Genomic DNA, 16,533 nt, shown 5'->3' with positions numbered 1-16,533 from the left:
AAGTCTCTACAGTCTACCCAACAAAGACATACATGTCATTTTCATGACATATCCTTCTTTGAAGATTTCAACAAGCATTGTTTGTGGTCATATAAAATGGGATAACATGGAAAAACAAAATTCTTATTCAAAAGGGCTCGACAACTTTTGAAAATGTTGAAACCTTCAAGGATTCATAACTTTTAAGTCTTTTAGGACAACTTTTGCTTTCCTATTAAGTATGCTTTTTAGTATATATATATATTTTAGAAAATTTATAAATTTGTATGAGTTAAGGGAACATTAAAAAGTTGTTACGTCCTAACTATTTTTTCCATCTAAGATTAACTTAAGACATTTATAATATTATAGAAAGAAATATTACGAGATAAATAGCTAATTACTCTAATCATTAAATGACTAAAATAATTGTTTTTTAATTTTTTAAAAGCACCTTAGGGACATAGTCACATTACTGTAAGGTAGGTGGTCTCCAATTTAGAGAAAGAAAGAAAAAAGGAAAGGAAGGCCTGGTTGGGTGGGGGAATGGGTGGTCGGAGATGTGTTGCTGGGTGGAGATCGAGAGGGAGGCAGAGTTGGGGTTGGGCGGAGTTTTTGAATTTTATTTTAAATATAAAATTGAGTTGAAAAGATTAATATATTAGAATTGGATAAATATTGCACATTGTAATAAATTTTAAATTCAAATAATAAATTAACATAATTTTTTTTTAAGTGATAAAATAAAATTGGTCTTAAAATTTAAGTGAATAAAATATAAAGATACTAAAAAAATAGGGATAAAAATAAAATAAAAAAATAAAGACATTAATACTGGCACCAACCTCCAAATAAATTAAAGACAAGACAAAAGCAAAGCATCCCCATCCGGCCATCCCCATCCCGGAGATTTCAGTTGGTGACGTGGCGAATAATTGATTTGGTAATCAGGAAGGAGAGACAAAACGAACAGTTAAACCCGAGAGAGAGAAAGAAAGAAAGAAAGAGAAAGAAAGAGAGGGGCGCACGTTAACAAATAACAATTAACAACCCCCAAACCTCTGGGAATCACATTGACGACGACCTCACCCTCACCGACATTGTCAAGCTCTTACTTCTCTGATTTTCTTTTCCCCTTCTCTCTCTCTCTTTTCTGAGAACTGAACGACGTCGGATTTTTGGGAAATGGCCAACATTCGGCGGATTTCTGCAACTTTGTCGCAATGTAGGTAAACTCAACCTTCGTTGCCCCAATCTCTGCTTGTTCCGGTTTAGACTGCTTGTTTTGGTGTCCAAAAATTCGAAAATCCAAGAGTTCCGGAGGAATCCGACCGTGCATTTGAATTCTAGGGTTTCTTTGATTTCTGAGGAAGTGGTTTGAGCTGTTTCAGAGCTGAGTCTTGATCAGTGGAGCCCCCGTGTATGGCCTTTGGGGGTTTAGTTTTATGGCATTGTGAAATTCTAAGGTCTTGGGGTTGAGTTTCTTGAGCTGCAAGATTGTTCATTTGCGGTTATAATGGGTTAGAGATGAAGCAAATCAATTTTCTTTAGGCTCAAAAGCAGAGTAATTTTTTTTTGTTGTTGTTTATTTTTGGTTGGATGGGGAGAAGTTGGGAATTGGGTTATGGTATTGAAACTATTAGACGGTGTTGTTCAAATGGGCTTTGGGTCTTGTACTTCTGGACAAAACCTGATATTGCAACTTGAATGGCTAGTCCTCAGAGAAGCGTTCCCGCCGATAGGGATATTGACCAGGTACAACAATTATTTATTTCTCATGAGATTAACTGTTATTGTGACTGTTGGGTTCTATTCAGTAGATCATTTTGCTCACTTGAGAATTTAACTGATTGCACCACGTATGCTATTTTGCTATGCATGATGTATATGTCTCAAGTGATGTATGTAGTCATTTAAGTGATGATGACGAATATTTTTTCCTAAATAATGTATTGAAGCATGAAGCATTAAGCTTCCTTAGTGCACTTTTTATGCTCTTGTATTATTAGCACATGTAGCTCCTTGTGGACGCTTACGTTTCTTCATTCTACTTCCAGGCCATAACAGCACTCAAGAAAGGTGCAGCTTTGTTAAAATATGGGCGCAGAGGGAAGCCAAAATTCTGCCCATTCCGGCTTTCTAGTGTAAGTTGCCTTTGACATATTGCTTCTTTCATTTCTGTTCTGTTGACTCAGATCATTTTGGTTTTGTTTCAGGACGAGTCTCTATTGATATGGTACTCTGGAAAAGAAGAAAAATCGCTTAAACTTAGTCATGTTTCAACAATTATTCCTGGCCAGCGTACTGTAAGTTTCCATTTTCATTCTCTTTTGTCAGAAAATTTCCACTCACAGTCAGAGCTGAACTGTATTATCAAACCTTCAAAATGTTCTTAAATGCTTATGCCTGATTTTGTAAGAAGCTTATATTTGAGATGCGTTCTTTGTAGGTTTTACTAATTATCTAGCTCCTACTTTTCTTTTATTGTTGTGTCCTTTGTTTGCATTCTCCTTAATTTCCAAAAATATTTGTTAAATACAACTGTGGCTTTTTCTTCCAGGCGATATTTCAGCGGTACCCACGGCCTGAAAAGGAGTATCAATCATTTTCACTCCTATGCAATGATAGGTCCTTGGACCTGGTGAGTATATTTCTAGAGATATTTGACACAGAAAACACCTTTAACTTTTGGCAGTCAGTATATCAAGGTTCATTTTGCAATTACATGTTAAACAAGTAAAAACTGAGAACTTTATGCTCAAAATAGAAAAAGGAAAACCTGATAAATCATATCTGTTAGTATCATGGTTTAATACATCACTACCCTTTTGGACAGATATGTAAAGACAAGGATGAAGCTGAAGTTTGGTTTGTTGGTCTTAAAGCATTAATCACTCGAGGTAACTACCGGAACTGGAGAGGCGAGTCAAAAAGTGACGGCGCATCAATAGATAGTCCCCATGCTCGTAATCGAAGAGTTTCTCCATCATTTGTGCCATTTATCTGTGTCAGTGACATTTTATTTTATCCTCTACTTTCCTTTTCCTCAAAAAAAAAAAAAGGGATATCATAATGTATTAAGAATTTACAGTTTATTTCTTGGTATTTACTATTGTTACAAAATACTACAGGATTCAGGAGATACAGAGGGGGTTCCCTTGGAGAATACACCACACAGTAGATTAGGAAGGGCATTCGCTGACATAATATCATATACTGCAGCCACCAAGAGTGTCACAGCTGAATCAGTTTCTAATTCCTCATTATCACCAGCATCTGTAGAGAACTCAAATGGTCGAAGTTCTGCATCTGAAGCATTTCGAGTTAGTTTATCTAGTGCTGTAAGCTCGTCAAGTCAAGGTTCTTGTCATGAAGATTTTGATGCTTTAGGAGATGTTTTCATTTGGGGTGAAGGTATTGGTGGTGGAGCACTAGGAGGTGGTGTGCATAGAGTAGGGAGTTTATTTTGTTCTCGGATGGATGCTCTTATGCCTAAGGAATTGGAATCGACAGTGGTTGTAGATGTTCATGGAATTGCTTGCGGTGCCAGACATGCTGTGCTGGTCACCAAGCAAGGGGAAATCTTCAGTTGGGGAGAGGAGTCAGGAGGCAGGCTTGGTCATGGTGTAGAAGCAGATGTTTCCCACCCAAAGCTCATTGATGCTCTTAGTGGCATGAATGTTGAATTAGTGGCATGTGGGGAGTATCACACTTGTGCTGTTACACTTTCTGGAGATCTTTATACATGGGGTGATGGTACTCATAATATTGGTCTGCTTGGGCATGGAAGTGAGGTTAGTCACTGGATTCCCAAAAAGGTGCGTGGGCACTTGGAAGGTATACATGTATCCTATATCTCTTGTGGACCCTGGCATACAGCTGCTGTGACATCAGCTGGTCAGTTATTTACCTTCGGGGATGGTTCTTTTGGTGCCTTAGGCCATGGGAATCATAGTAGCACAGGTGCTCCACGGGAGGTGGAAACATTGAGAGGGCTAAGAACAACAAGGGTTTCTTGTGGTGTTTGGCACACTGCTGCGGTTGTTGAAGTAATGAATGAACCATCTTCTGAGACTTCTGGTAACTCTTCATCTGGAAAGCTGTACACCTGGGGGGATGGAGATAAAGGCCAACTTGGACACGGTGATGAAGAATCTAGACTAATTCCTGAATGTGTAGTTACATTGGTTCATAAAAATATATGTCAAGTAGCCTGCGGTTATAATCTCACAGTTGTCCTTACAACCTCAGGACAAGTTTATACAATGGGAAGTGCTGCCTATGGACAGCTTGGCAGTCCTTTAGCTGATGGAAAAGCTCCCACTCCGGTTGAGGGTAAAATTGCAGATAGTTTTGTTGAAGAAATTGCCAGTGGTTCTTATCACGTTGCAGTTTTGACTTCCAAGACAGAGGTTTATACCTGGGGAAGGGGTTCAAATGGGCAATTAGGCCATGGAGACAATGATCATAGAGATACACCTACCCTCGTTGATTCTATAAAGGATAAGCAAGTGAAGAGTGTAGTATGTGGTCCAAACCTTACGGCCGTTATTTGTGTCCATAAATGGGTATCAAGTGCTGACCATTCTGTTTGCTCTGGTTGTCATAATCCCTTTGGTTTCAGAAGAAAACGTCATAATTGTTACAATTGTGGGCAAGTCTTCTGCAAAGTATGCAGCAGCAAGAAATCTCTGAAAGCAGCCTTGGCTCCAAATATGAACAAGCCATATCGGGTGTGTGACGACTGTTATACAAAACTAAAGAAGGCCGCAGAAGTTAGTTCTGCTGTGCGAAGTTCTAATATTAGAAGTGGAAATGTACGTCATAAATCCAATGAGGTGGCAGATAAAGAGAGTCTGATCCCTATGTTACGGGCAACACTCTCCAGACTCTCATCTTTTGGCTCAGCCAATCAAATTGAAAACAGGCATCCTAGGAATGACAGAAAACCAGAAGTGCGAGATAGCCGTGTCTTTCCCATGCTAAACGGACAATTGCAGTTAGGGGGATTTAATTTGTCAAAAGCATCAACGTCTCTTAATGGAGATTCACAAAAAGTTATATCAGCTTCTGTTCCTGCTTCTATAAAGGCTTCTCAGTTTGCATCTCCTGTTTCAGGAAGGTCAAGCCCTCCTCTGTCTTCTGAAGAAATTTTTGAGGATCCAAAACATCTAAATGGAAGTTTGAGCCAACAAATCATAAGTTTAAGGTCTCAGGTAAGCTTCTTTATAGTGCTTTATTGACTTTAATCTTATATATTAATGACATCCTTGCATACAGCTAAATCATAATCAAAATGTACAATATCAGTAGTGGAATAACTTGAGATAAATATGTGTTTTTAAATTCTATATGCTCTGAAAGGTCAATTTTCCCCGTTCATTTGATAAGAGTTAATTAGGTATTCTGTATTCTTGATTTTTTTTTTTTATCTGGTCTGTATTCTTGACTTCATGCTATATCCTTTCTCTTTTGGGGGAATGCCTCTTTTTTTTTTTTTCTGCGGAGTAGCAGTGCAGAAGGTTGAGGTATAGAAGTAGACCATCATTGATCTCCAAAGACTTCTGACAGTACATAAATTAAAAATCATGGGTATCATATTTCTAGAAAAGGTCTTTTCTAAATTTATTGAAAAATCAGTACATATTCCTAATGCTCTGAGTTTTTCAAAACTATGTCCAGGTCCAATTCTTGCTTCAGCTATAAACTCAGATGTCAGAAGTGACTCTGTAGACTGCAAAATTCTCAAGTTTCATGACAGAGTTTAACATTGTTTCAAGCTCTTAATTCATTCTAGGGGGTTCTTTTTTGGAGGTCAAGATACTATACAGGATTAAGACCAGAGTAACTCTTTTTATGCATAATATTTTTGAGAGGGCATGTGCATATTAGCAGGAAAAATACACTTGGACACTAAAAGATTATGACTATTCTCTGACTAGCCTGAAGAACCTCCTTGTGGTAGTGACTTAAAGGGCTTGAACCTTTAAACTTTTGTAACTACAAAAGGAAGAGGAGTGAGCCTGGATGATTATGAACTGAGGCATTGGATTTAAATTTACATTAATAGGAAAATTAGGGGCTTTCTCTTTTTCATTTTTGCATTGAACTACGAAGTGACATAAATGGTTAAATTTCCTTTTCTACTTTAAAATTTGTAGTGATGTACCCTAAGCTGAAAGTGATTCAAAAAACTATGCAGGTAGAAGACCTTACTTGCAAATCCCAACATCTTGAAGCTGAACTTGTAAGAACATCAAAGCAATTGAAGGAGGTCTCTGCAATAGCTGCAGATGAAGCCGAAAAATGCAATTCTGCAAAGGAAGTTATTAAGTCTCTAACTGCTCAGGTTGCAAATCTTCTCTGTTCAATAGTTTATTTTTCTAATGTGTTTTTTAGCACAAGAAATGAGGTTTATATACTCAATTAATGGATTTTAAAAAATTGTCCTCCACATGAAATAACTATACAATCCTTAGATCTTTCAATTTAGGAGCAGAGTGTCTGACATGTCATTGGCTGGGACTGACCAGATAAGCATACACTGTATACTATTAATGTGATTTTTTTCCATGTTAAGCTAATTTGAAGCAATCAGAGTCATCATACAAGTAACACAATAATAAAGACGCAGTATATTACTCTCCAGGAGGTTGCCAGAAGGACATACTGCCAGCCGCAACTATCCTATTTATTAGGATTTGCAACTATCCTATTTATTAGTTATTTTCTGATGTTGTGGATGGTTTTAAACAGCTGAAGGAGATGGCTGAAAGAGTGCCAGAAGGACATATTGCCAGCTGCAATGCAGGTTCTATTGCACATGCCATCAATTTTGTAAACCAGCTATCCAAAGAGAGCCCTCTGACAAACATAACTACTCCTGAAATTGAGTCCAAGGGCAGTTCAATGGATCGAATCTTAGCTAATGGAAATAAATCACAAACTGGAAAGTCAGAGTGGGTGATACAAGATGAACCTGGTGTGTATTTAACTTTATGCTCCTTGCCAGGCAGAGGTAATGAACTCAGACGTGTTCGCTTCAGGTATCTCTTCCCCTCTTTATTGTAAAAGCATGATAAATGCAACCAAGTAATATCTAAGGCCAAGGCTTAGGCAGCAGAACATTTACCATTTTCTTGCTTGTCATCCATCTCAACATCCACGATTCGTCTAAGCACGCATACCTTTCTGATTCCAGAATCTTTGTAAGAAACTTATAGGAATTATATGTCAACTGACGAAAATGGTTAACTTTATAATATCATGGTGTATATTGAATGTTGATGATATGCATTTGAATACCCTGTTGGAAAGTATTTGGACCAATCTTGTTTCCTGAAAATTCAATTGTTGTTCCACAGTCGGAGACATTTCAATGAAGAACAAGCAGAGAGATGGTGGGCTGAAAATGGGGTCAAGTTATGTGAGCGGCACAATATACTAAGTGGAGATTAATATGCTGTTAGCTCTCCAAAAGCAGGGCTCATATGAATACTCTTCCTCTCCACTGGAATGTGTAAATTTTTAACCCCTAAATCATTCGGTGGAGTTTTGATAAAAGGATCTGGAGTCAGATTTCGCAGGTAGACTGAGATATTAGAATGTCAAAGCTGTAGGAAGGATATACTTTTCACAAATTGGGAAAAAAATCTATAAGATGAAAGAGGCATTTTTGAGGAATCTAGATATTCTGCAGTTGATGTTGATATTTTCCGTCTGTTTTTTATTCTTTTCTTTTTGTAAATTGTCCTAATACTAATCAACAAAAATCATGTTTTTGAGCTGGATCTCATTTCGTGTTTTCTTTTGGAGGCGTTTCTTTTTTGGTACTCCGACTGTTATTGATGGAAATCAAGTAAAACACACACATGAAATCAAATGGTACCCAATCTTGAATCCTCTTTTAGGATTTATAATTTGAAAATGAATTAAAACTATAGCTGTATGAGGCCTGATCACCTGTGGGATGATCCATGCAGGTGACGAACGATGTGCTGACTCTAACACCAAGTTAGCACATCAAGCGTTACCTGATATGCAAACAAAAGAAGAAAATATACCGGGTCATTTGCTGTGATACTGCGGACTTTATTTTTTTCAACCCTGACTATCCATCTCAATTGTGCTGCGTCCAGCTTCCTTTATCAGGTTTTCTTCCATTCGAAATGGCCTAAATTTCACTTCTCTCGCCATCTTTTCATCCTCCATTTCCTGCATGCTCGTATGATCTGGCAACCTTCCTGCAATCGCATAAGTACTTGATAGTAGCATTGAATTGGTGGGATGGTCATCGTTTAGATTCACCAACACTCTCTTTACAGATTCCCCAAGAGAAACATATCCATAAACCCTGCAAGCTGAAAGCAATGCACGCCATGCAGTAACATCATTCTTAATGGGCAAGCTTTCAATCAATGTATGTGCTTCCTCCAACAACCCTGCACGACCCAAAAGATCGACCATACAACCGTAGTGTTCAACCTTTGGCACAAACCCATACTTGCAAACCATTATCTCAAAACATCGAACTCCCTCTGTCACCAGCCCTCCATGGCTACAAGCACTTAAGACTGCCAAGAAAGTGACTTCATTAGGTTGGAACCCTTCCTCTTCCATCTTGTAGAATAGCCTTATGGCATTACCTGCCTCCCCATGAACCCCGTAACCCGAAATCATGGCTGTCCATGATTTCACATCTTTGCTTTCTATGCTTTCAAAAATGTCAAGAGCCTTCTCTAAAAACCCACATTTAGCATACATATCAACCAGAGCTGTTCCTAGAACCGCATCCAAAACCAATCTCTCCTCTTGCACATAATCGTTAATGGAACTCCCTACAGTTGCAGACCCAGAGGCAGCACAAGCCGAAAGCAATCCTGCCAGTGTCGATGCATTGGGTTTCATGCTTTCAAGTTTCATCACCCTTAACAAAGCTACTGCTTCTTCTACCAGGCCACATTTTGCATACTTGTCTACCAAACAATTCCATAAAACAACATCCTTCACAGCAACCCCATCAAAAATTCGACGTCCTAAACCTATTTGCCCATTCTTTGCATACATGTCAATCAAAGCAGTAATCACATGTAAATCCGAGCAAAAGCCAATCTTGATGCAGTAACCATGAAGAGACTCTCTTCCAAGGTTACTTCCTAAATCACCAATAGCAGACAAAAGGTTCAAAACGGTAGCTACGCTAGCTTCAATACCACTACTACACATTTGCTTAAACAAATCTATGATCACATGAGGCTGACATGCATGAAGATAACCACCCATCAAAGTATTCCATGAAATCAGATCATTTCCTTGAGGAAACTCATCAAACAACTTATGGGCATCCTCAATTTTCAGAGAAATAGAGTAAAAATGCAAAAGGGTATTCTTTACATTGACAAACAGTCCATGCCCAGACCTCAAAACAATCCCATGAATCCCTTGGCCAGTCCAAATGGCCATTTCACGCGCACAAGCTTTGAGCGTCGTGATGAAAGAGAACTGGTCTAGCATGATATTCTGAGCCCTCAAGTTATTGAAAATAAGAAAGGCTTGTTTTGGTTCATCGCTAATGGAAAAGGCTCTGAGCATGGTATTGAACATGAAGAGATTTGGGTTCTGTACACGGTTGAAAATGGAGGCCGCATATTCAGTGTCTCGGATGGAAGAAGCTAGAAGCTTGCTCAAGGTGAAAGGGTCATGGTCAAGACCGGTCTTGACCATAGAGCCATGGATTTGAGAGATTTGCGAGATTTGTTTGCAGGATTCTAATAGAGAAATGAGCTTCAGATCTACTGAGCACACAGAGTGGTGTGTGGACCAAATCTTGAGCTTTTGCCCCAGACGCGAGGAGTTGGCTAATAATGTCATCCGCCATGCGGCACAGCATCAGCGTTTTAATTCTTTCGAGTTGAGACTGAGCAACCAGTCATTGCTGTTTACGGACCAAAGAAAACAGGACGATTCTTTTGGAGCCCACTCAGTTGTTAAGACTTTTTTTTTTTTTTTGGGAAATTCTATTTATGGTTAAACCGACTTTGTTAAATAACTACTTTTTTTTCTCTCAGATTGATAAATGGCTGGTTATTAAAGTAGAGCTAATTTATATGGATAAAGTGGATGAGTACAGTAAAATTATTTGAATCATCTTAACTTATCACATTATAGACCATCTCTCTTATAGTCTTACTCAAGTTAAGTTAGACTCAATGTCCCCCATGCCCCATAACATAATCATATGGTTTCATATTCTCAATCCCACAACTTCATTGAATGTCAACTCTAGGAGGTTTATCTCGGTAATTGCATAGTGAGTGAACGCGTTATACATATTCAGACATGAATTCTCAGAATTACTACTTTTATCTTTTAGGAAGTTCAGTGATATAAATATTAAGGAAAAATGACCTCATGAATCACATCACATGTTCCTCACATAAGTTCTCTCTAGCAAACAAATGAACACCACCTCTGTTGCTGTAGATGGCTTCTCTTTTCTTCCTGGTACAAAATAATGGCGCAGGAGTAATATGAGAAGAGCGAGAAGACAAAAACCCTTACTTGGTTGGTGGTTGACCAACAAACCAGATTGAAGGCCTTATATCATAATACTCAAAACTGAAAAAAGAACTACAGATGCCATTCAAAAGTTGGAACTGTAGGTTTGAATGAAATATATACATTCTTTCACTTACATTAATTGCACTTTCAGTTGCCTACAGGATGGTACTATCATACATTGAGAAAGCCAGCTCCAAACTTGCAACAAGTGATACTTTAGCTATGAATATTTTCAACGCTGATAACTCTGAACAAAGGAAGGCCATTACCCAATATCTGAAATCTCTAGGCACAAAGGAAATATAGGAATGTAGTCCAAAACCAAACTACCTTGCCTTAAAGGGGGAAAGACTGTTGCTGCTAATTGGAGTCTTCTCCTCCTTATAGGGTTGGGTTGATGCATCAGATAGACTTGGTAACCGATTAACAGAACCCTTCCCTTTCCTAGCATTTGGCCCCAGCTCCTCTATCATGTATTTCCACCCATCAATTGGTCTCCTCCGGCTAAATATGTGAGTCTTGATAAAACTAGCAATCTGCATGCCAATGTGAGCATATAACCAACGGTAAGAAAGGGGATAGTAAAAAGAAGATGAAGTTGGTAATAAGATTGAGATGTAAATAATAAAAGAGCAAATCAAAATTTTATATAGAACTATAGGTTTGGTGCCATCATGCAGAAGATACAGTCTTTAACAGGCAACATGGAGCTGACTTCACGGCCAGAGATAATGGGAGGCTGTAGCAGCATCATTCCATACATAAAGAGTCAAATTACAAAAGTATTATTTTACCAAGTCCGATGCAGCACAGCCATGCCCAGCATGTTATATAGTTATTGCTCTAATAGCTCTTCCAATGTCTCATCTTGACTAGAAAAGAACTATATTACAACTACAGACCTGCATGAAACCAATGTCTAAGATTTGAAATAGATTTTATACAAGCAATCTGAAATTGGGGGTTACTCCTATGGATTGTGCCCTTCATTTATATTATGCTTACACTCAGAAAATGCTGTCTAAAGGAAGAAGGAAAATGTGTGTACAAGTGAGTGTATTTACAAACCTGAAATTTATTGTATGCAATTCGACGCTCAAATTCTTGCAGAAGAATATCTTCTTCTCTCTGTGTCATCTCCCAAATATTTCCATCCGGAGCCTTGGATGTTGTTTCCCAACCATCAGGTTTGTTTTTTAAATCAGAAGCACTTGGGACCTTTGAGTTTTCCATATCGTTGTTGGCAGAGTCAAAAATGCTGCGAGTATTCAAGTAGTACACACCCAACAAGTAAATTGACAAGCAGCCTCCAAAAAAATTTAATGAAAACAATCAATTTGGACTTTAACAAATGAAACAACTAGTATGTACATGTACTTTACATGTGCAACATATCAAATTGGATAAAGACCCACATCAAATGGACAACAGGGCATTCATATTTCATAACAAATACAAGAAACAGAACTGTCAGAACCCAAATGAATACACAAACAGATGACGTGCATATATTGATATGTATAAACAGAGAAAAGATTAAGATAACATACTCAGAGCAGCTATCGAGCAAGCGCTCGATATCATCCCCACCACCGATGGAACTGGAATCAGCCAATTTAGCCTCCTCTTGCTTCTCAATCTCCTTCATCCAAAGTCCAGCATGAATCCTCTGCTTCTTCATCCTATAGTCCTTCTTCATAGTCTCTAAGCTATAAAGCGACGACGACCCATTTTCACTCTGCTGCTGCTGCTGCTTTTCCTCTTTCGGTTTCCGTCTCTCGTTCCAATTCTCATTCATGTCCTCCATGAACGCCTTGGTCTCGGGGTCGGCGTCGGAAGGAAGCACTATGCTGGACTCTGAGGACGGGAAGTTCACGTCGGTCTCCCATGGAGCTCTGCTCTCTGCGGAGAGGTCAGGTGGGAGCCACGCGGTCTCCCACGCGTCGTTCCAGTCGTCGTCGCCTTTCTTTGAGTTGGGGTTGGAAGTGGAGGGTTTGGTGGAGAAGGGTTTGAGATTGGTGCTGGAAATGAAATGGGGTTTGGTTATTGTGGACGGGAGTCTCTGGAATCGACTCTTTGTTGCTATCTGCATAAGGGTTTGCATAGTTTTTGGAAGTCAAGTGAAAATCAAGGAAATCCCAAGAAAAATGGAAGCTTAAACCCTATTCTAACATAGACACAGAGACAGAGGAAGACGACGGACGGGAACGAAAGCCCAATTTGGTTGAGTGTGCTCTAAAATTGAAAATTGGGCCATGCTATAAGCCCATCGTGTTTTATATAGCCAGTCTGGGCTCCAAGTCCAACTAATATACAGCTTCTTCAACTCCTAACGTTTCCAAGAAGAGTGAGGCCTCTATTCCAAGACTGGGCAGCAGCACCCGACTTCGATGTGTCAAAATTTTGTCTGTGATTGTAACTATATGATATGTTAATTTAACAAAATTATAACACGTGTAAAAATCTTAAAGGTATCGTTGGTAAATTTGTAACATCATGTTCGAGTTAATTACACTTACACTAATTGAGGTTTATCGTCTTTTCACATACACCCTCTGGAGTTTCAATAATTACACATACACTTCTTGAGGTTTTAAAATTCTTGCATATAACCCTCTACAAAAGAAAAAAATAAATAAATAAAAAATAAAATATTTGTATTCAGGTTGGACTTTACACCTTGAATAATTTTATTAAGCTATTTAATCTCTTAACATGCTTCATGTAGTATTACTATCACATGAAAGAATTATCAGCTAAGTAACGGCTTATCAGACAAATTTTAGAATTTACTATTTTTCATTTTTATTTGTTTTCTTTAAATAATTTGTTTCTTCTGGGCCCCCAAAATTGTATACCTTACGCAAGTAAAGGATGGGATGGCCATGAGAGGCCCACCTGGTTTGTATGATATCCTTGGTTATGGACTTGCAAGTTGTAAGCGTGTTTAGACAAGCATGGTGATGGAGCATTATTGTCCAAGCCAAAACTATATAGTTGGTCTTCCATAATTTTTTTATGGAATAATAAAGATGATTTTTTATGTTAGGTCATCATAAATTAGGACGGCACATTCAAGTATAATTTTATCTAATTAATTATCTTGATTTATAATTTGATAATATAACATGTCAGATTGTTTTGTGAAAGAGCCAAACATAACATAGAAATTGTTCCTTTTAATACTGTAAGGATTTGGAAATGACCGAAATGGGAGGAGCATATTTTATAAAGATTTGGAAATGTGTTGAGCATGAAATACACATGTGGTGAGAAAGTGGAGGATTGAACAGTTGTGGATTTGTGGCGATCCTCTTTAAGATATTTGAAAGTAGAGTTGTGTTCTGCATTGAAGAAAGAGACAGGAGAAGGCCCATCGCCATCAAAGTGCAAGTTGCAATAAGCAGTTAAGCAATGGTGATGAGATCGAGTGAGTTGTATTTGAAGTTACGTGGGGATGGACGAAAAAAAAGGTGGGAGTGAGAGTGGGGGCACCATTTGAAATTATACAATTGAAGATGGTGTGCCAGAAAGAAAAGCAAAGCAAAATTGACATAAAAAGCAGCTATTAATTAATTTTGAATTTTTGAGCCCAGTCTAGCTGCGTGTCTCAGACTAGAGGAAGCTTCCCACATCCAATTTATTCATTCATTTTAATGAACACCAGCTAACAACACTTGGTCGTACACGTACTTTTGGTTTTGGTTTTGGTTTTGGTTCTCTCTCTCTCTCTCTCTCAGCCAACCACTCATTAAATGTTTTGAAGGACATTTGAGATGATACTGATGGCACGCTTCACGCATCATCTATCTTTCTTTATCATACATTATTGTGCAAACATGATCATACAACTTTTTATTTTAAGACTTTGATTCTAATAAAAATCAACATGTTACGATTGCTTTGCTATGTTCGTTGGACAACCTTATTTTGACCGAACCCAACTCAGTGCCTTATACTATTCAGATTTCAGTATTGGGAGAACAAAACGCAATCATTTTCGGATTTTATTTATTTCTTTATGTCCGCCAGTGAAAAAGTCCAGATTGGCCTGTTTGCACTTGCAGCTTGCATGAATATATATATGGTTCCAGGTTTTTTTAATCAGTAATGTAAACGGTAAACCCACTTTTCTGTTTGAAAAACAAAATTTCTTCTCGCAAAAACAGTTTTAAGGCCGGTTATCATGTAAATATATATATTTTTTAATTAAAATATTGCAAAATCTTATATTCTTCACAATAATGAGAACATAAATATCACAGACATGTAAAAGAAAAGTTTTGGGGGCGTTGACACAGCATATTATTGGAGGCTGAGTAAATTATGTTAGACTTAAGAGTTATGACATTGAAGCAAAGTCGTTCGATCTAAAATCAAAAGGGAAAGGTGGGAAGCCATTCACTTCACAAAATTCCATTTAGTATGATTATAGGTTGAGCTTGACCTGCATACTTTTATCAATGAATTGTCAAAGTTGGAATAATTATGGAACGGGTTTCTTAAGGCAATTCATTATCAACTAATCTTATAATTAAAGACAATTGATTCAATTTTGAAGTGGGAAAGCTGAAGAATGTTGAATGCAGACGCTGCTGGAAGATAACGGGTACGCCACGATCCTGGCTATTATCTGCAAGTCTACTTTTCAAAGTGTCAGCTTCAAACACTAAACCAAAGTGGATTGAGTATGAGTAATTCATGGGGCTAAGGCAAAGACTTTAGGTTCAGCAATTTAAATTAAATCTTCTATGCCTTCTAGAACTACCTTAATTTCTAGAACTACCTTATATACCTCGTCGGAGACCACAACTTATTTTCCAAATATCTATAAACATTTATTTTCTCTTACAACTTTATTTTCTTCTGCCAGGTACTATAATTTGTTTTTGGGTTCCGAACTATACACGTATGAGTTGAACAAAACTACATCACTATGTGGTATAAATACAACAAGTATTGAATAAGCAAGCAAGTAAAGATCAATTAGATTGGCGGCCAAAAAAAAGATCAATTAGATTGGCCAGTTATTTATACTTACATTTCTTGAACTTTATTTTTTTTTTTATATACATCATTTGAGGTTTCAAAAATTATACATAAATAATATATCCTTTGAGATTTCAAAATTATTGCGCATAACTCTCTTATAATGAGACACAAAATGATGAAAAAGTATTCAAAAAGACATGTTAAGAGGGTGTAATAACTTAATAAATTACTTAAGGTGTAAGGTCTAACCTCAAGGTCCTCAATACAAATATTTTCTCTTTTGTTTATTTATTGTTTTTTATTACATAGGCTATATGTAATACTTTTAAAACCTCATAAAGTATATGTGTAATTTTTAAAAGTCCAAGAGGTATATATGAAAAGACGATAAACCTCAAGAGTGTTAGTGTAAATAACTCTTAGATTGGCAATTAGATGTATGAAAATAGTAGTTGTTTTCTCTTCACGTATTATTTATTTTCTAGTTCATTATGCAATATAGATTAGGGGTGGGCACGGGACGGGGGGGTACGGGACTAACCTCATCCCGTTCCCATCTCACGCTTTGGGTTCGGGATCGGACGGGACGGGGTGGGCGTTTTGGAGCTCTGATACCGTATCATCCCGAACCAAACCAATTCGGTACGGGTTTGGTACCAACCCAGTCCCAGACGAAAAGAAGAAAAATAGATGGCTGGGTGGCTGGGCAAGTGGCCGGACGGCGAGATGGGTGACTGGGCTGGGTCGTGCGCGGGCTGGAGATGGTTGGGTGGCTCGAATTTGAGATGGCTAGGTGGCTGGGGTGGCTGGCCTGGTGCTGGTCGCGAGAGAGAGAGAGAGAGAGAGAGAGAGAGAGAGAGAGAGAGAGAGAGATGGAGGAAGTGAGAAGGAAGATAGTGGCTGGGGTGGCTGGCCTGGTGCTGGTCGCTAGAAAGAGAGATGAATGAAGGTGCAGTGGTGCGATGCAAGGGGGAGAGGGGCTGGTGCAGTGGTGCGACGGCG

General features: G+C 38.2%; 3 protein-coding genes across 5 annotated transcripts; 1 reads left to right on the top strand and 2 right to left on the bottom strand.

Annotated features, from left to right (window-relative positions):
- The first annotated feature begins 2,539 nt into the window (after nt 1–2,539).
- On the top strand, nt 2,540–8,073 carry LOC147295114 (Regulator of chromosome condensation (RCC1) family with FYVE zinc finger domain-containing protein). Its single transcript, XM_086230827.1, has 5 exons — nt 2,540–2,620; nt 2,816–5,195; nt 6,182–6,328; nt 6,736–7,025; nt 7,344–8,073. The coding sequence occupies exons 2-5, from the start codon at nt 2,940–2,942 to the stop codon at nt 7,435–7,437; spliced, it is 2,787 nt and encodes a 928-aa protein (XP_086086953.1). The 5' UTR covers nt 2,540–2,620; nt 2,816–2,939; the 3' UTR covers nt 7,438–8,073.
- On the bottom strand, nt 6,224–9,900 carry LOC147295113 (Pentatricopeptide repeat (PPR) superfamily protein). 2 transcript variants are annotated; one of them, XR_015120198.1, is made up of 3 exons: nt 8,043–9,900; nt 6,959–7,170; nt 6,725–6,862 (listed from the first exon to the last, which is right to left on the bottom strand). XR_015120198.1 is itself a non-coding variant. In XM_086230828.1 (2 exons), exon 1 carries the CDS (start codon nt 9,847–9,849, stop codon nt 8,080–8,082), a length of 1,770 nt encoding a protein of 589 aa, XP_086086954.1. In that variant the 5' UTR covers nt 9,850–9,900; the 3' UTR covers nt 6,224–6,293; nt 8,043–8,079. The 2 variants fall into 2 exon arrangements, 1 of the variants encoding a protein (XP_086086954.1); XM_086230828.1 differs by lacking the exons at nt 6,725–6,862; nt 6,959–7,170 and adding an exon at nt 6,224–6,293.
- A 455-nt stretch (nt 9,901–10,355) lies between these two features.
- Nucleotides 10,356–12,828, bottom strand: LOC147295112 (mucin-like protein). 2 transcript variants are annotated; one of them, XR_015120526.1, is made up of 4 exons: nt 12,090–12,828; nt 11,608–11,797; nt 10,674–11,075; nt 10,356–10,479 (listed from the first exon to the last, which is right to left on the bottom strand). XR_015120526.1 is itself a non-coding variant. In XM_086233104.1 (3 exons), the coding sequence occupies exons 1-3, from the start codon at nt 12,641–12,643 to the stop codon at nt 10,866–10,868; spliced, it is 954 nt and encodes a 317-aa protein (XP_086089230.1). In that variant the 5' UTR covers nt 12,644–12,828; the 3' UTR covers nt 10,566–10,865. The 2 variants fall into 2 exon arrangements, 1 of the variants encoding a protein (XP_086089230.1); XM_086233104.1 differs by lacking the exon at nt 10,356–10,479 and having other exon boundaries at nt 10,566–11,075.
- Nucleotides 12,829–16,533: the final 3,705 nt, after the last annotated feature.

This window comes from Dryas octopetala, chromosome 2, assembly GCF_963921425.1.
Source record: "Dryas octopetala chromosome 2, drDryOcto1.1, whole genome shotgun sequence".
Taxonomy (NCBI): domain Eukaryota; kingdom Viridiplantae; phylum Streptophyta; class Magnoliopsida; order Rosales; family Rosaceae; genus Dryas; species Dryas octopetala.
The sequence above is the reverse complement of the archived record's forward strand: the minus strand, read 5'-3'. Positions and strand labels throughout refer to the sequence as shown.